Here is a 20,358-nt window from a genome sequence, read left to right as displayed (position 1 = left end):
GTGGATCTAACCAGACTAACCTTCTATACATTATATGTATGAATGTGTGAGCTTGAACTCAGGGCAGAGATGAGGAATGCAGACTGACTGGTTATCTCGTGCTCTACTCTCTTTATAATATGTTTTTATTGGGGCCTGTAAATGCATTATCTACAAACTGAATCATTTAATGTCTTCATTAAAATACTGTCCTACTGTAGCAGAAAGAGTGTATAACAATATGCACGAGACAAAGTCCACATAAAGTATCAATACAGTGGAGCTGGTGCAGCAGCGTTCACAGAGAGGATGACACCATGAAGTCTCTGTGAGGCCAGCAGGAAGAAGATTAGGCTCTGTATTACATTAACTAAGTGAAGTGACAGCACACACACACTGCCTGAGAGTGTGTGTGTGTGTGTGTGTGTGTGTGTGTGTGTGTGTGTGTGTGTGTGTGTGTGTGTGTTGAAGTGCAGCACATTCCTCGACCCTGGAGATGCTCAGCTCTATTACAGCTCTTGAGAGATGGGAGAGAGGAAATGAAAGAGCAGATGGGCCTACTGTGCGAAGAGGAGCGATCAGGCAGAAGAAGAGAGGGCAGAAATAACTTTCTTTGCCTATTCTCTGTCATATGTGGGGCATCATTTCCTCTCTTTTTAAAAACACTTAATATAATGCCAAGCAGCAGCATTATATGAATTTAAAACTGCTCTATGCCTGACGTTAAGCCTGGTGCCTGAGAACTTTGAGCGCTGAATTAGTTGATTAATCGATTAGTTGAAGACAGAAAATAAATCTATATTATAATAGAAAAAATTCTCATATTATCTGGTTCCAGGTTCTTCTTTTGGTTCTTTTGGTGTTGGTTAAGACAAAACAAGACATTTGAGGTGACATCTTTGCTTGTGGAACAGTAATGGATATTTTGCACCACTTTTTTAGACCAATCTACTGATCAATTGGTTGAGAAAATAATCGACAGATCAATGGATAACGAAAATAATTGTTAATCTTAGCCCTAACTGTACACCTATAAAAATGTGTGTCATGAAGTGAAACTAAGAGTGAACACATGTGATCATGTGCAGATACAAAACTTAAATATTTGTTCATGAAAAAAACAAAACATAACCTCCAGCTGTACGGACATGTGACTCCTCTACAGTCTAATTTAATCACACATGGGTGTAAACCACAGACATCAGCTTCAAATCAAATTTCATGTCATGTGGTGACCCGAGAGATACTCATTCATGATTTCAGATCCATTGTTTAACAAAATGCCAAACGTGAACTGTTGTGGATGTGCTGTACACACACAGATCGTAATACATTAACTGGTATTAAAAATCAAAGCACTGTACAGTTGTTGACCTTGTAAGAGCATTCACTCACTGACATTTCCACAGTTTTAATAAGAAATGTTTTAAAAATACCTTTGATGCCTTTTCGACCAAAAGAGATCAAAATCTTCAGTGATAATCAAAGAGCTGGTGGTAATTATGCCTTTAATTGGCTTCATTTAAGAAACAACCACAAACACAAATCCACACCTTGGAGCGACATGTTTGATTACATTGCATATAAAGAAGAAGCAATAATGCTGCCCTCAGACAAATGAGAAAAACACTTTTCACTTCCTCTCAGTCTTCCATAAACTACCAGAACGACTGCAAACAGTTTGAAGCAACATGTAATAAGGCAGAAACCTGCCAGCCCGTTAAATAATAACTCTTCTAGTTTACACCAGTTTGCTGATACATTCATTTTATAAGTTGAACTAACTTTATCAATAGTTTATTTATGATAGTTTATAAGTCATTGTTCCCACTGCGACTAAGACTACAAGCTGAATATATCACATAAATTAAGTGTGCATGTATCAGGCACACTGATACTACATGGTCCCTGACCCCACAGCCAGCAGAACTCACTGACCTCCTGATCCTGTGACAGGTCACGTTTTCCTGAAGTTTATGACTCTAACTTTCTGCAACTCTACTCACTCTTGAACGTAGCCCTGAGCCAGGTCAGGTCAGGCACAGGAGACACCAAGAATCGAGACTTGAATATATGTGTATATATAGAAATATCTTAACCAACGCGAGATACACAATGTGGGTCAGCTCAGGAGCCCAAACACAGCTGTGATGAGTTTTAGGAGGGGACGAGAACAGGTTGTGAACTTACACAGTTTCCCATTTAGGACTATGTTGACCTTTTTTTTGTGTGTGTGTGACGGCTAGAAGTAATCTATAGGAGTTGTCAGATTGCAAAGAGCAAAAGAGCAAAGCAAAGAAACATGTGACACAGTGCTATTAATGGCAAGCACTCCATGTTGAGGAGGAGCTGTGAAAGAGTGCGATGACAGTCTGACTTCGACTGACGGAAAGAACTCAACATCAGACTTAAGATAGCACAATCAGTCGCCATGATGCACAGATAAGACCGAGTTAGAGATCATTGTCATCTGTTAATTGCATAAAATTGTGTGAATACATTATATAACCAAAATTTTGGTCGGGGAGGGGCATTTTCAAACAGCACCCTTCCTCACCATGCTGGATGATGCCGTGTTCAAGAAGTCGTCGTCCCAGCCGCTCTGCCTCCTCCCTGGTCGCCATCTCTCCCTCCTGTAGCAGCCAGTCAATGAACTCGGAGGCCACCAATGTCCGCTCAAACGTCCCGCCCTCCTCCTCTCTGGTCTGCAATAGGTTGCTCTCTGTGTTCATCAGCCTACGGAGAGAAAAGAGCATGAATAAATCTCGGTTACTATGATTGGTTAGGGAGTCACAAAAAACAGGAAGACTTTGAAGATACTACAATTACCCAGGAGCGTCTAATGGTGGGGTGAGACTGAACAAGGGCTAAATCAATTTTGGATTTTAGAAATTTGGGTCCATAGTAACAGATGAGTGCTGTAATAATATTATATACAGTAACTTTTGGGAAAAAACAGTGAGTTCTCTGAAATGACAAAACACGTATAGCACTGTTAAATTATCGAAAAGGTCTGTCTTGTGTTCAGTAAAAATTAGGTTTTTATGAAGAGTAAACGTCCTTGAGCGGGAATTTCTGACAGGGAAAATCTTTCAAAGCAGCAGCTCTGCCAATTTTTTCCACTCTTTAATCTGCAGAGCGAAAATGTAATAATAGGCTACTGTACTGTAAATGTCTCCGGATTAGGGCTTCAGCCACATAAGTGGAGGCAAATGCAACTGAAAACTAAATTCACGTTATTCCTGTAACCTCATACATTTTTTAAATGGGTGGTGATTACAAACAGCAATTGGCCCACACCAAAGATCAGATTAACAAGATGACAGAGTAATTACATCAAGTAAAACCCTCTAGACCTGTTTCACTGACATAAATACAGGTTCAGCTTTATGGACTCAACTCAGTTGGGTGTAAAAGTGCAATTTTCTGGGAGATAATATGGATTTATAGGTGGGTGAACCTCTGTATAGTCTATAACAAAGGATCATATGCAATAGGTGGTGTGATCTCTTCTGGATGGCACCAGATGACTCTCTCTCACACACACACACACACATGCACACACATGCAAAGAACAGAACTGCTGACTCTTTCCCTGCGCTGCACTCTTAAAAACACATTCACACCCATCACTCACACAGTCACAACTAAGCACACCGTCACCTATACACTCAAACAACACAAAATGTGCTCGTGAGGCAGAAGAGGCTTTCTGTAGCACAACTGCACATGTCAAAACATGTACTGTAACTGAACTGTACGATCAAAGAGAGACAATTTCAACATCCTTTCTGGCTGCTCTTCGCTGGCACAAGTTATACTCCCACATGCTGCTTTAATGGCAATCAATCATTCATGCTACACACCACACAGTGAAATGCAGACACACAGATATCATTTATAGGTGTAATAGATGCTCTGCTCTGAGATTTATGGGGATGCTTAGAACATTTAATAAACCAAATTTATAGAAAACCTGCCATTATTGTCATTTAAAGGTAGTGAATGTTTGCATCACATGACCTGATCCTCCAGATGGATTTAACCTACGACTACAACAGGCTACGACTCTTTTACAATCACCAAGCAGCCTAAACTGGGTCGGTTCAGACAGGACATAAGAATCAGTGCTGTCTGCTTATCTGTTATCAAATTGATTATCTTTAAACTAAATAAAATACCCACCAGATTATTCAGTCTAGAGATTAAAGATGACTCTCAAGTGAAAAGGCTGATGGACGGTGGCTTAAAGGATAGGTTCACAATTTTGTCTGTCTTCAAACTACAGTCAAGTTGCTCATATTCAGGTGCAGAACCTCATTTTAGTTTCATGTAAACTTTGCAAAACAACAGTCAAGCACCTGACTATTGAATTAGGACAGACTTGAAAAACTGTGAGCGTATGCTTTAAGAGCAAGCTGGTCTTGTATAAATAGGTTTCCCACAGTATGTGCAGCATTATCTGATGATGACTGGATGTATGGAGGAGGCATGGTTGGCCTGGCCATCAATAATTCCGCTTTTATGTTTTCAACTGCTTTTGTTCTCCCACAAGAGAGGGAAGCAGGATACTAAAACCTCCACAGCCCAGGAAAAACAGCTTCTGCTTTAATTTAGATGAAAAGGTATCCTAATAAATTAAATCAAGCTAAATGAGGCAGGTGCAGCATGTAAAAAGCCTCCGCGCTGCAGAAAGCCATGGATTCTTATGTTTTTATGTTTCTGCCTGTACCGTCCTCTCATTATGGCTCATTTAACTACAACTGATGATCCAGAGAGGCCTGCAGACCCACATGTCAAAAGAATAATTATACTGTCATTAAACTCGGCCTCAGAGTGATGCTGTATTCCTCAAAATTCAACCTTGAGTTGAGTGGAAAAATAGAGTTGCAGATTAAATGTATTAAAGAAAATGGTCTGAGGTGCACACCCAAGTCCTTAAGGTCATGTAAAGTCAACAGACTACAGAACATACGACTTGTTCAGATGTCAAATTGTGATGCATTAGGACCTTTAGTAGTGTAACATAATGCAATGTTGAAAGAACTGGACATAATGTTCCATGAGACCTGGCTGTGTACACAATAATCCATTTAAACATGCTAAGTCAACAGCTCATGTTCATGTTAGCTCAAAGGGATTGACTCAAAGCACTGATCTCACAGTAAAGTATGTCATTTGAATAATAGCATCCTGAGTATTATGTGATGTCAGACTGTATATACGGTATGCCAATGGATCATGGCAACTTTAGGAGGGAAGCTGCCTGACCTGGATATTGACTCAGCGTAGTTGTTCAGTCAGCATATCTAACTCAGCCTGAGTGGTATCCATTGAGACGTGGCTGTAGGGTAGCCAGGGTTTTTCTCTGCTAGGTGGGCTGTTGATCACTCTCTTGGGCCAGGCAGCCACTTTAAGAACCTAAAATATTACTTCAAGGGTCATTTAAGGGACATGTGGGCGTACTTTACAGCGAGCAAGATACAGTAACAAAGCAGGAAAACATTTGAGTGTCAGACAAAAGAAAGAAGCTCTGAACTATCCAAAATGGTTGATTATTATGAAAGGTGATCAGAAGATTTTTTTTTTTTAAATCACGCTAAACTGCTACAAAAACATCAGAGCTATATATCAAACTGACGGAGGTTTATATGGAGGGATGTAGGGGATTTTCTCTTTAATTATTTAACACAGTACCTGAGTGATTTCATAGTATAGCAGATTTCTAAATATAGAAAAAATGACTCAATTTTCACATGAGAGCCAGAGCTAAAATGTCAACAATTCAAAATGCATTGGTTTACCTACCATAGCACACAGCCAATGTATTGCCTTTACATGAATTTCTACTGACACTTTTTACTATTTTATTACCTTTTTTTTAAATGAGAGATAAAGATCTGAGAGAGTGCTCCTGTACTATTCTTAATTATGATAAAGGTTTATCTTTTCTTGATTAGGTTCTGGATTTGGTCTTAGGAGTAGAAGACTAAATGGAAATGTAATGTATGAAAAACAATATTCTCTTCCATTTAGCAACACTAATTTAAAAAACAGAGACCAATTTTGTTGCTCTTAATTGTGTGATGTCTCATAATGTTATTTATGCAAACACGCCACTCCTCAGCTAAGTGACTCCTGTAAAACGCACACTGAAACTGTAATTAGACACTTTATGCAACTTTCTCATATAACATCTGTTCTGTTTGTACAGGATCCTAATAGTTACCTTGTAGACCAACAAATGATAACATTACTTACTTTACTTATCAGTGCTTTCATAACAGAATACCATTATTTCTCTGCTAGTTCAAACAAGGAAAAGTTCAAACGACTTATGGTAAAGTTTCCCAGTGAATTACCTGGTATGTTAACGTTACTACTGTAATAACCAAAGACATTCCTCTAGTCATCAGTGAGTCATGTGGAGGCGTTAGGATCCCCTGTACAGTAAGCCAGGCATTATCAGTTTAGTCTAAACATGCAGTAACACAGAGAGATTCTGTGAATTGAGCAATGTTGCATTTTAGTTCTTCTGAGTTTAACTTTTCATTTGTAGAAAAGAACGAATATCATTTTTCAAAAGTTACATAGCTGCATTTTAAGGATTGTTGTGTCATGAAGTTGACAGAGGCTCATATTACGGGTCTGAGGTATTAACAACATAGGGCCGGATTTACTAAAGGTCTGCATGTGTAAAAACATGTGCGAACTTGACATCACCCGCAAAAAATGTGCAAGCTGATCTACTAACGCAGCGCACTGAGGTTTGCGTCTTTCAACTGTGCAAGATAATACGTGCTGTCCATTTAGTATGTTTGCCTTAATGAATATGTAATGTGGGCCATTTTAACCCAAGTGTGCAAAATACAGGGAGGAGAAAATGCAAATATGTTATTTAGCACATGCATTGTGATTTACCAAACCTGAAGGTAATTTTTCTGATGCTAACTGCATCTATAAATAAAATCTTTGAAAGGCAGATATTAACCAGCTGTGCACTGCGCACAGATGACTACTGTTACTGTGGAGAGGAGGAGACGGAGGCACAATGACAGAATACGCACGGGACATATTTGCTACGTTCAAACCCTTACCACAAGAGTTCACACAATGCTGATTAAACATATCATCACCAGATATATCTCTGTATTTCACAGAATACCAGAGTTTTTTTTAAATCTAGTGTTGGGTTTGACATTTCTGCGCTGACCAGATGGGTGCAAACTTTCACCAGCTGAAGCAGCTAACTTCTGGTTAGCTCTTCGCTAACTTGAGAAATTTCACTGTGCAACTATTCTAAACTTTCCAAAAGGTTATCGACCTACATGGATCAAATTCTGGTAGACAAATGTTTCATTTCACGAGGGTTGTATGACGCTCAAAACAATTGATCCACAATGTTACAGTTGCAACGGTGGCGACAGAGAAGACTACAGCAGAGCCTATATTGTCAGTGCGTGTCAATGGGGTCTTTGTAATTATTTTCACTGCCTGAAGGGGGAGATAAGCCTTGCACTCCAGCTTTAAACAGACATGCATCCACAGTGCCCATATGACCCATAAAGCTTTTTAACTGCTGAGAGTTCAGTTAAAGATTCAGGTGTGTTGTGCTAGTAGCGGTTCACATAGACTTGAGCTGCTAGCCTCAAGCAGAGAGGAGTGGAGGTCTGGCAAACCCACTGCTTTCTAACACCACACCATGATTTATTTATTTATTTTTTTTAATTTTCCAGGTTGTCGTCTTCAGACTTTCCCTCTGGAGCCACAAAAGCCTTTATGCAGAAATACTTCCCAAGACCCGTAAGCAGGTTCTGACATGTAAAATTGGTACACCCTTTAAGTAAACTTAGATTCAATCAGGAAACACATATTTGAAATTACAGTTACAGGTTTAATTTCTTGTTAAATAGTCAAATTCAACAGAAATGGGACTAGAGAAGTACACAGTCAACCACAGGTAGTTGGTGGTTTGAACCCTAGACTGGAACAGAAGTGGAAGAGCAGTGCCTTCCTCGTTACTACTACCTAGGTGTTCTTGAGCAAGGCACACAATACACAGCTTCACCAGGTAGACAAAGACGAGGACGTCATTCGTCTCTGGATTAATATAGCTTTGAAAAAGTGTCTGGATTAATTTTTTACAAAAATGCCAAACAGTGAACAATGCTTTAAAAACCTCGTAAAACATTACCTTCTCTGTTGCTTAAGAACCACTGACAAAACAACAGTCTCAAATGACTTCCTGTGGTTTGTTTATTGCACTCTGTGTATGCTGATTTGACAATTGACACTATCAGAGATCAATGTTTGAGCAAGTGCTGTTTATTTTTCCATTAGAAAAACATGTAAAACTGGCTAAAGAGACGAGCACTCCATGTAACATATTGGACAGTCAAGTAGTATAAACAGTGTGTGAAGTTTCTGCATAAATATCTGCAGACTTTTAATGCTATGAAAGACAGTCTAGTCTTGATGTTCAAAGGTAATAAAGTGATCATCAAAAAACTTAAAACCAGTCTGACCATAGTCCCACTGTGCTGCTTTACCAGCTGCTAGCTTACAAGTAAATTTACAATTATTTTTTATATTTAACAAAAACTATCTCAGCTTCAAACTTTTACTTTAACTTCGTCAAACAGAATTTAATTTACATTAGAATAAGGGCAAGAAATGAAATATTCAAACAATGTGAATATTAAAATATAACCAAAAATGTATGTGAACTATAACCTGTCCAACTCCTAATGTTGGAGTGTACAAACACGAAAAGGTTCACAGTAGTATTTGGTGGATGACATATAATAAAGCCAAATTCCTAAAAACCTGAATTGGGATGTTCTATTAATTTATTCAGATGTAGCTTTAATTAAACTTTTTTTTTTTAGTTCTGTTCAGCTGTGTTATTAACTTTGTTTTTGTTGTTGTTGTTTTTTCAGAGAAAGCTACTTGCACATTTGTGTACCTTTACAAAAACAAACAACAGGAGATGGACTGCACTTAGACTGGGAGATAGTTGTGTTTATGTTATAGGACTGTTCCTTACACTGTCAGTTTGATTGTGAAGAAACTTCAAGTTAGCAAGAAAGCAACAATCAGAGCAAGCTTGAGGGGTTTTGTATATATATATATATATATATGTGTGTATGTGTGTGTGTGTGTGTGTGTGTGTGTGTGTGTGTGTGTGTGTGTGTGTGTGTGTGTTTTTGTGTATGTCCTGGACTGCACCATGGTGATTACATAAACACATAGCTTTGAGAGCTGAGACGACAGATGTCTCCCCTTGGACTGTTTCTTCCTCTTATGCAACTGCTCTGCATGTGTGTGTTTGTGTGTGTGTGTGTGTGTGTGTGTGCGTGTGTGTGTGTGTGTGTGCGTGTGCGTGTGTTATCTAGAAACAGACAAATAGGGCTCTGTTTATAGGAGTGTGTCACTGTGTATGTCTGAGGCGAGATACAGAAATATATGTTGCTCATGTTACAAAGAGGTGGCAGGACGTGTGAGATTGGGAAGAGGGGTCAAACTGTGTGTTTTGTACAACAACCCCCCCCAAAAAAAAAAAACTCTTTGACTTTGAGGTGCACGTAGAGATGCCACTGAGACCACTGGGTCTTTGGTGTTTCTATAGAAATAATTAGTCTCATCACTAGTGGAAAAACAGCATCATGGGCACAAAGCTGATGACAAACAAAAACAGTCCTATTAGTGGCATCCTCTGCCCTCATCTAAATCCAGCCTGTCACTGGACAAACACTATGAATCATCTCTTGTCCAGACACATCTGATATATTGATTTGCCTCATCCTGCAAAGTTGTGAAACCAACACTACATAAAAAGACTATTTTCATAAAAAGACTGACAAGCATGAACATGAAATACAGCAGTAAAAGACATGTTACAATACACATTATGAAAAATGAATTATCTCATTTCATAATCTTCATTTTTTATGCATTTTGTTTGTAACAACAAATGCAATCACTAAAATCCCACCACATGGTAAATGAATGAACCAGTTAACTATGCATATTCTCATCACGGCACAAAAGTGTATGCATTACTTTACACCACAACGCTAAAATATAACAGAAATCCCGCCAATGGAATATATGACTCCATCACATAACGTACATGTCTGTTCATGGTTTGCGTTTGTGTGTGTACATACTTCTCATAGATCCTCTGCCCCCTCATGAAGACCTTGGCTTCGCTATCCAATGGGAAAGTGCCATCGTCTTTGCGGAATCGGTAAAACAGCTTCAAATCTTTGAACTCTCGGTGCTCGTCACACACTGAGAACAGACAAACATGCACAATAAAATGAAATGGTTGTAGTTAATGGATTATCACCTACAAGGCTGGGAAATGTATCGATATATCACTATCGTGATATGAGAGTAGATATCGTCTTAGATTTTGGATATCATAATATCATAATATGAGATACGTTTTGTCCTCCTGGTTTTAAAGGCCTCATTACAGTAGAGTGGTGTAATTTTTTGAACTTAGCTGTTTGTGCCACTTAGTCATTACATCCACATTACTGACGATTACATATCAAAAGTCTCATTGTGTAAATATTTTTGAACACGCCTATAGTAATCCCTACAATATTGTTGTAATATCAATATCAAGGTATTTGGTATAAAAAATATTTCATCATATTACCGAGCCCTAGCATGAAAAACCCAGTAGTAAGAGAGAAACATGGATTATCTGTGACAAAAAGATAGAAGAAGAAGAGTTTGTCACTCGTTGCCTGTCAAGAACCAGAGCACAGTTCTGCCCAACATGTAGGGACCTTTAAATTACACTTTTTCCCTTATGGTAGGTAAGGTCTTGAATTTCTAGTATTTGTTATTTAGGTAACTTTGAGGAAGTGGACATTTACTTTTCAGCTAAATCAATTTACTTTCATGTTATCCAACTGCTGGGGCCAAATTGACTATGAGACATGGAGAGTCATCTACTGAGAGGCACTGATCGTTCCCAGAAAATGTCAAGATAGAAAGAAAGAAAGACGGAGATGAACAGAAGGGGAGAGAGAACCCTGCCATTACAAGAAATAGAAAACACATCTCAAGCACATATGTGACTACTTCCACACACTTGATATATGCACAGGCACATAAACAGCTCTTACCATGGTGAATTATGCTCTGATCTAAGAGTTTCTGCATGATCTTGATGGCCATGTCTCTGTCTGAGGCCTCCTTGTGTTCGATCAGCCAATCAATGAGCTCTTTGGCCACAAAACAGTTTGGGTAAGTCCGCAGGTGGTGCCGCCGGTCCTTGATTACCTTCCCCTCGTGGAGCCGCAGCCTGGAGCGCAGCAAGTAGCAGAAGGAGGAGAAAATAACAGGAGAATCATTCAGTGTTGACTTTTCTAAATTAGACCACAACGTTTTTTAATGTGAGGTAGATGCTTGTGTGTAAGATGCAAATACGAGAAGAACAAGGTAATATTACCCCCCCCAAAGAAATCATATAAGCATACATTTACATAGTAAACTTGATAATAATAAAATGATAATAATTAATAAATAAAACAGGTCATTAGAATAAATTAAAGTACCATCAGCACTCTACATTACGTGGTATGTTGACAGATCCATGTTTAAAATAGGATAAACTATTAAAAGGATAAGTCAAGTTTATTCTATTTTTTTCTCTGAGCAAACAAATTCCATGAAAGAAATAAACTAACGATGTCCATCTCTCACTATTTTCTGACTGTCCTACTTTGTGTCTCTCGGCTCCTACCCCAGAAAACAGGGCTCAAATATGAAGTTTCACTTTCTAAAAAAAGGTTAGGTAATTTCCTAAAACAATTTTTTATAAGCAGACATGACATAAACGAAAAGAGGTTAATAATGCTTGTTGGGACCATTTTCAGCTGCTGATTAATATGTATTTGGTACCATAGTGAGTATTTACAGCAGCAGGACGGAGTATGTAAGATTAACTCATGATAAATAACAGTGTCCATGTTCAATTTACCCAGTGCAACAGTGGGGCTCATTGGTGGGTTTTTAATCACTTTTGGAGAATGATGGAGCTCTATGGCACAGATGAATAAACTGTACTACAGTACACAGTGCACTGACAGTAATAAAATGATAGGATATTGCCAGCAGATTGTCGACTAGGTAATGTAGATTTTTAATCCCAGAAAACTGTTTTTGCTGACTAAAGCTAACAGATGCGTGTGGCTCGTTCATGACGGCTTTGTTTTTACTTTTGGTTTATTCTTTTTCATGTCAGCCACAAAAATAATGCATCTGTGGATTAATAAAAATGACAAATATTTCAACTTGTAAAAAGGTGGCAGCCTACATGTTCTTTGTTTGTTAGTGTGAGCTGTTTATCATAAATTAGTCTAAAAGAAAACTGTAGTATTTGGAAACGTGATTCATTTAAAGAACACAGTATCACACTTAACAAACCTCATGCTTCTATAGACGGCCTAAATGCTGGTTTCATATCATCAAGGTGACCTCAAGTTGAACTCGAGCATTGTGAAACAGCCCACTACCGCCGTAGCCAGGCTTCCTGCAGCTAGCTAGTTCCACTGCATGCTGAGTCTGTGTGCAGCTGGATAGCATCACTCTGGATTAGCTATGACAGCCCAAGCCCAAGTCTGTTCAGCGAGACCCACACACTGTTCTGCCAAGACTCGAGATGAGCAAACAACTTTCGGACTTCCCTTCCAAACAGGGATGGCATCATGGATGATGCTCTTCACAGTCTAAACTACCAAAAAATCATCTCAAATGCAGCTTAGAGCAAAGTCAGCCACCTTGCTGTTTAATTTTATGAAGCTCAGGTGTCAAACTGATTTGGGTTTAGGTAATCTTACACTGTGAGTCTGGAACTAGTACTTGGACCACTAAACAATAGGCAGGAGTCTCTGCCTCCGATGATGACAGCAATGATGTCGGGTCCCGGGTTGAAAACAATTACACTCCACATGGTACTGAAGAAAAGTTCCTTGTGCACCAATGTAACAAACTGTCTATTCACAACAATGAACTAGTCACAAGATTTACTACAGCAGCTGCATGTGTCTGTGTGCCATCATGATATCCATCTTTTTTTCCCATCTGCCTGTTCAGCCCTGTGATTGAAACAGATCTGCTGCCAGATATGAGCGGTTGGCATGATGGCACAAAAATGTCTGATAAGATATTTCAAAAACAGCCACTGTTGCTGCTATCAGTACCAGGAACTGTGTCACGTCATGTTCAACAAGCCTGGCTAGTGATTAAATGATCAAACAAAAGGTGTGGAGGAAGTACACTCCCTCACCTTTAAACCAGCTGTGTTACAAATCAAGTCTAATTTTGTTTATTTGTGAATACTGCAATTAACTGTGACTCTCCTTCTATACTTTGGTTTGAACTATCCATTCAGATCAAAAGGACAAAGCCAAAGCAGGGAGTCGAGGTAAAATACTGAGACAACATCAATCATTAAACGGTCCCATGTGTGTTTTCATACTGAACATTGTGAAAAGCTCTCAAGCTAACTGCCATGTCTATAGAAGTGACAGTGAGCGAGCCTTGTATGTCACAACCTCAAGTCCTTTCCCCCAGAACAGCAGCGTCTCAGAGGGAGAGCATTCTGGGACGACCACTCCAACCAACCCTCCGTTCATTGACACCAGTCACACTGCCAGCTGGCAGCCTCAGCATAAAGCACTGCCAGGGACTCTGACACACAGACACACACAGACATACACAGACATACACAGACACACACACAGACACACACACACACACACACACACACGCTAAGCAAGGGAAGAGTATGTGCAGACACAAACTATTAATCTCTTGAGGTGATGACTTGTGTTACTTTTTATGGTTCTTTGCAACAGAAGGATGATACAGTGTGTGCTTCTTCAGAAAGAGCAAAACCTCTGCTCCATTTATGACAGCCAGCTGGAAAATGCAACTCAGTGGAGTACTTTCCTCAAAGTTCAGCGGGGGGCAGAAATTCCAGGCATTGGTGCCATGCTTTACCTACTGAGCCTCTATTCATTGCTGGAAGCGTGAGCCAGTGACCGCTACCGGGGTTATGGGGCCTTTCTTTAGGTCTCAAACTGTAGGTCAAAGGGTACGGCATGCCAATAACGCTACCAGGGTTAGAGGTACAACTCCCTAATGGGATGAACGGTCAGGGCATGATACTGCTTCTGCTAGGGTTAGTGAGTTCATTATTCCCTGTGCAGCTCAAAGGGCACTGTACTACCGGAGCAACAAAAATCACTCATCCGTTCTGTACAAAAACGGCAAAGCAAATCAGGTTAAAATGCAGCCTACTGTAACATACTGTATCAGTGAAGGGCAGCAGCTTGCATGAGGGGGGCTGTGCATGTGTGCACGCCTTTGTTTGGTTGTGCATGCTGCAGTGGAGCTGAAACTGCCTGTTGTGCCAGTTTTCAGTGGGAGGGGGCAACATGCATGATCATTAACCTACACTCCACCGTGTCTGCAACGCCCACTTTTCTTATTTAGTGTGTCACGTCTTGTCATGTCCTTGTTCATTCTGATCTGGGCCACAAAATCCGATAGGGTGAGCAAAAAAAAGTCACCACACTGACATTATTTACATTTTAGTAAAGGATTTACTGTTTATTACTCATTTTTCATTCCTGACAAACATGCTACCCTTACACAATGTGTAACCTGGAGCTCTCTGAGGGTCAGCGGGGATTTGGACCAAGACTGACCGACCTACCTCAGCTGTTCTCCGGTGACAAGCACCTCGGCCAGCCGCTCCAGCTCTGCAGCCTTCTTCTGCATGGTGTTCCCGATCCCATCCATCTCTCTGCTAACATAAGAGGACAAAGACATCATTTTGCACTGTGGGAAAACGCCTAAACGTGTATTTGTAAATGTGCAAAAGAACAAAAACATGCAGTGCAGCAAAGTGTGCACCAAGAGACAAACCACAAATGGGGACGAATGAATTGAAAAAACAAAGAATAAACAATGCACTGACACTGGCTCGATTTTTGCTTACCTCTCGAGAATCATTGGGAGCGAATAGATGGGTTAATCAGCTATTATTCCTTTGATGGTTGAGGAGGAAAATTAATCCATCCCAGGAAACATATGAAACAATGCAGGCAGTCAGGAGTCACAGCCCATACAGCCCCCCATCAGTAGCGATCCACTTATAATTCCTCGAAAACCTCCGCCGTCTCCAAAAAACCTGCAGATACACGCACATACATACATGCATGCATGCATGCCACCTTCCCTTTATGGATCCCTCCGTTTAATTGATGCGCTCCAGATGCAGCGTTAATGAATCCAGCACACTCCCTTTCACTGTGCTCCGCTGGGCTGGTTTGTTTGTCACTGACACCACACAGGGCGAATACACGTTTTTCACCACGGCGCAGCCAGTGCCCATGCTCAAAGCCCCCGCATTGGGAGGACTCTGCTGTCGTCACAGGGGGAGTTCACTGGAGGGGCGGGGTCACAGAGGCACGTGTCTGTGCTGCTCGAGTTCGGTATATTTTCCCCACCCGCATTTAGTGAAGACCCGCCCTTACTTTGCCTCTGATTGGCTCTGATCCTAACTAATCTATCCTCAAACCTAAACCACCCAATCCAACTAATGAAGGTAACGAGTTCTAGCCAATCACAGGCAGAGGAGGGCGGGTCTTCTCAGAAAACGGGTAGGAAAACGTAAAGCTCAACCCTGATCATACTACAAGTAGGAGTAGAATGGGCCGGGTGGATAAATATGATTTAATTTGAGTAATTTCCGCATATTAACATGCGTTATTGTGTAAAATTACGAATATGTACTACTCGTAATAGCAGAACCGTATTTACACAATGTGAGGACATTTGTTGTCTCATAAATAGCACACAATCAGGCCTACCTGAAAATATTGTGACACTTGACTATTTCGCGGTATTACTTCAGATAATTAATGTTTCTTCGCTGTTAATTTCACTCATATTCTGATAAACAACTGCACTGAATACAACAAGTGTGGACAAAAAGCTTCTCTAGAACTTTATCAACGTCTCATTAGCTTTACTTAACTTCTCAGGCTAGCAACAACCTAGCAACAGCAACCTAGCAACAGTAACTATCTGACCAGATATTCCTCTTTTTAGTCCTCTGTCTCTTCACAAGTAGCCTCAGCCAATATTACAGAGAACATGTCTTACAACATTATTTATATTTTACTGTCTTACAGTTGTATCCTCATATTGGTTTATAAAGTGATTATTGCTTTTGCAACAGAGGTGTCCACTTATGTTAAATTGAGCATTAGTAGGCCTACTGGGTGTGTGAGACTGTTTATTAACCCCTCCCTCCCCTTGGTGCAAAACTGCTGCAGATGTGAACAAGATTATTCTGAGTAGTTTTAGATTTGCCTCAGGTGCATTGATAATCTGTTTTTTTTATTCTTCAGATGATTTCAGCATCAGCAAAATGAGACTGAGATTGTTTTCTGTATAACATTGAGATAGTTCACCCTCCTGAATGTAGTCTGGCATGTACAATGCAGATAGTTTGTCTAGTTCAATACCAAATAATTGAGTAAAATGCAAATTAAATAATCTCTCGGGAGAAATGTTATCATTGCAGCAATACAATAGCAAATGCAATAAAAACATTGCAACTATAGATGTCATTTCTGTTGTAACTGCATGTATTTAATGAACCAAACATGTTTTTCTTCAAGTTGAACTAAAGTCTTAATCATGTTTACAGTTATGATTAAAAAGTGTCTGAGTTAATATGATTTTTATGGCATATGACAATAATGGAAAACCAACCATAGTTTAATAAAAATATCCTGATTACAAATGGGTAAAGAATTGGCTCCAGATATTTATGTTGCCCAAATTAGTTGCTCAATTTATCAAATGGCAAACGAAATGAGCTGAAACATGTCCAGAGCAAGATGTGTGTTGTTAGCTCAGTGTTACAACAGAAAATAGTGTGAATGTGAAAATATGTTGAGTTGATGAGATTTAAAGGCAAGATACAAATAAACAACAGATTGGCAAAACTACACTCAGAAATAGATTCACAAAGTAAAAATTAAATTGACAAAAAAAAAGTAAATTATTATAATGATGATGAAACAGCAGTGGTTTGAACAGCTTACTGACTCTGGACTTTGTCCAATACAACTGTGGTTATCCAGTGAGACTTCTTTATATCATTGATTGTCATTATTAATTTATTAAGCCAGACCACACAAAGAATTTGATATTAAAGAAAAGAAATTGGGTTTTATATCATATGTCAGTAATGTTATGTACAGGAATTACAAATCTTAATGCAATAACTGGTCAGACACTAGTCTGCTATTCACTACATGAGAGTGCATTCCCAGAGAAACAGAAATGTTTCTGTGTTTGCAGTGAACATAAAACTACCATTTCAATCCAGGACAGATTAAGTCATCTGGCTGATCTGGTTACACTGGTAAGAGTGTGTGTATGTGTGCATATGTGTGTACAGTATGTGTTCTAAGAAGTGATAAATGTAAATGTTCTTATATTCAATAGCTTATAGCCTACATATGTGGTCCCAAAACCATCATGATTGATAACAAAACGTTGATAAGAAAACGTCTGAAAAATGAAAATGGAGAACACTGAACCATCAGTTGATTTGTACACACTTACTCAGTTACGAATGGACAGAGACATTTTTTTCTTTTGTTTCACAAACACACAGACGGCTAAATTCCCCCACCACATTTATCCAGATTACATAATATTTATCATATTGAAAGTTTTCATCTGTTTTTATCCTGTCACAGGTACCAATTAGCTGAAAATGTAAGACCCCTGGGATATCACTAATTGGGTGCATTATCACAGTCTACTCTTGTTGTGTTCAGTTCAGAGGCTGCACTCCCTCTTTCTCTACCTCCATCCATAACCTTCACATGAGCAGCATTGTCAGTCTAAAATCAAATCTGCTGAATACTTTACTACATCTTTTAAGGTTTAGTTTTTCCTTTTTTCTTTTCAAATTTCTTGTATGTCATGATACTATCACTATCCTTTGATTAAATGTGTCTGGGATAGTCAATTAGAAAGCTGGGTTTATATTTCTGGATAAAGAAGAAGAAGAAGGGCCCATTAATCTCTTACCAACCAGAAGATTACAGACTGACTCATCTGACTGTTTTGCTTCTGCAAATCCTACATTTTTAACTGCAGATAAATGCAATACAAACCCATCTTGAAAAGCGTTATTTGCCTCTCTCATTTATGTTAATGTGGTGGACAAAATATTACTAGCCTGTAATGCACTGCTAGCTACAGCAACAACAACTAGTACTACGACCTGAAAAAATATAAAGTAGAGTTATCACCTTTCTGGCCATATAAGTAGAACTGATGGCAGAACTGTTGTATTTGAGTGCATTAGATTGCACAGGTGTTCGTAACAAAATGGTCAGTGAGTTTAAACTGTGCCTCGTCGACACAAGGTCCGACCGCGACATCTGCAGGCTATGGGGGCATTGTGGACAGCGATTTTTTTTTCTTTTCTTTTTTTTAATCAATTGATTCGGGTACGGCGGCTTTGAGGAGGCAAGACTTTTTGACAGAAACGTGTCAGGCCAAACACTTTAGTCATTGTAGAATTTCCTAATACCTAATATTCATTGATAAATAAAAGAAAATGATTAGCAATGGTCACGTGGGCTAGTGGCGCAATGGATAACGCGTCTGACTACGGATCAGAAGATTCTAGGTTCGACTCCTGGCTAGCTCGTGTCTTTTTTGAAGAAACCTTTTCAAAATAATGACGTGGTGATTGTTGTGGTCACCAATGGACAGATTGATACTTCAAATTGTGGGACTAAACTGCAACAGATTCAACAGATCTGACTGGCACTGCTGTGAAAAGCCTTCAGGTGACCGACTGGCTGTAGTAGCCTATGGAAGCCAGATGGCGATTGACAATTGGACTTTATGGACCGTCATTTAAGTTTCCAAATATTAATTCTTACCCTTTCCCTTGTTTTGGAAAAATCCAAAAAAGTTTCAGTTGTTTATTTCCTTAAGCTCCATACCGTCTCTCTCTCTGCTGTAACCTCACACTGACAAACACGTCAGTGACTGCACTCATCAGACCCCCTCCTTCCCCCAGTCCCGCTGTATCAGAAATCGTTTTAATCTTTGGTTATTCTTTTTGTCTATGTTTATTTTGACAGGTTGAGTGTGTTAGGAAGCACAATAAAATAAATAACATCTAGCCTCCTATAAAAACTGTACAATGATGCTGCGGTTTCACATAGGTCAGGGATGGGCAACTTTCATGATAGAGAGGGCCACAAATATTTTATTCCCACTACCACACTAAAAAGCCCAACTTCAAAATTGTTGTTCTCACATTTTATTCAAAGCTGAGTGAACAAATATTTTTGAAAAAAAAAAAAAGAGCTAACCCAAAACAAAGTTTAGCTACTAAGTGGTGCAACTTCAATCCACTGAAAGTTTTAAGTTGACAAAACTTGGGTAGTGTGGTGTGGGCATCTGCTGAGGTAACTAAGGCACAGGTAGCGCACAAGCAGCCTAGATGTTTGTAAACAATACTTGGGAGTAGTGATGTCATGTCACATTACCAAACAAGTCAACTCGACCAAGTTTATGAGCCACCTTTATGTAGCTATACTTTCGAAAGTGTGTTTCACCCTCTTACGGCGCCGTAAGGGGGTGAGAAGTTAGGACGATTCTGAGCCCAACGACGAAGGGTGTCAGATTGTCTCAAATCCTGTTAAAATGAGCCAGGGTGACTGGCTGGTTGAAAAAAGAGCAAAATCAAGCATCTCGCGGGCTCACTGGCTTTCTCAACGCCAGCGCTCCCTTTATTTAGTCACTGTACCTCACTCCACAGCGTCAGTCGATCAGGTGTTTCGGTTTAACTGGTGGTCGTGTTAACTGGTGACTTTCTCACATTACGAAATACGTTAGAAATGTGAATTGGTCTTCTGAACACAATTTAACTTAAGTGTAATTCAGATATTAAACACAGATAAGTATGTTTTTGAAAAGGTTCAAACTACTAAGAACGAACTACCTACGTAAGTCAAGTCAACAGTTAACACGGTCACCAGTTAAACCGAAACACGGACTCAAGGTCTACCTCAGCAGCCGCTTATTGGTAGAGCAACTCTGTCCCCCCCATCCAGTGTCCGGACCTTTTATACAGAACAGCGAGGAGGAATAAAGTAGCAACTGGAGAGCAACACGACGAGAAACGACAGTAAACTACAGCAGAGGCTAACGTTGGTAAACGATAGTAAACGTAAGCTACTTAATTATTTTGTACAACGGTAAAGGTTGTTCTTAGTAGTGACAGCCAATGAGGTTTCC

General features: G+C 39.6%; 1 protein-coding gene and 1 non-coding gene across 3 annotated transcripts in view; one reads left to right on the top strand and one right to left on the bottom strand.

Annotated features, from left to right (window-relative positions):
- Positions 1–15,510, bottom strand: part of deptor (DEP domain containing MTOR-interacting protein) — a 30,461-nt gene extending 14,951 nt beyond the window's left edge. Inside the window, exons 1-5 of one of the 2 annotated variants that reach the window (XM_053327572.1) lie at positions 15,008–15,510; positions 14,723–14,815; positions 11,124–11,302; positions 10,149–10,272; positions 2,537–2,715 (exon numbers count right to left, since the gene is read on the bottom strand). In XM_053327572.1, the coding sequence (XP_053183547.1) occupies positions 2,537–2,715; positions 10,149–10,272; positions 11,124–11,302; positions 14,723–14,815; positions 15,008–15,021 (589 nt within the window). In that variant the 5' untranslated portion in view covers positions 15,022–15,510. The remainder of the gene's footprint in view (positions 1–2,536; positions 2,716–10,148; positions 10,273–11,123; positions 11,303–14,722; positions 14,816–15,007) is intronic. The other variant, XM_053327573.1, reaches the window with a different exon arrangement.
- A 3,171-nt stretch (positions 15,511–18,681) lies between these two features.
- On the top strand, positions 18,682–18,754 carry trnar-acg (transfer RNA arginine (anticodon ACG)). The gene has a single exon. It is a non-coding gene; the product is annotated as a tRNA-Arg (tRNA).
- Positions 18,755–20,358: the final 1,604 nt, after the last annotated feature.

This window comes from Scomber japonicus, chromosome 10 (genome assembly GCF_027409825.1).
Source record: "Scomber japonicus isolate fScoJap1 chromosome 10, fScoJap1.pri, whole genome shotgun sequence".
NCBI classification, from domain to species: Eukaryota; Metazoa; Chordata; class Actinopteri; order Scombriformes; family Scombridae; genus Scomber; species Scomber japonicus.
Note: the sequence above shows the minus strand (reverse complement) of the source record. Positions and strands in the feature narration are given on the sequence as shown.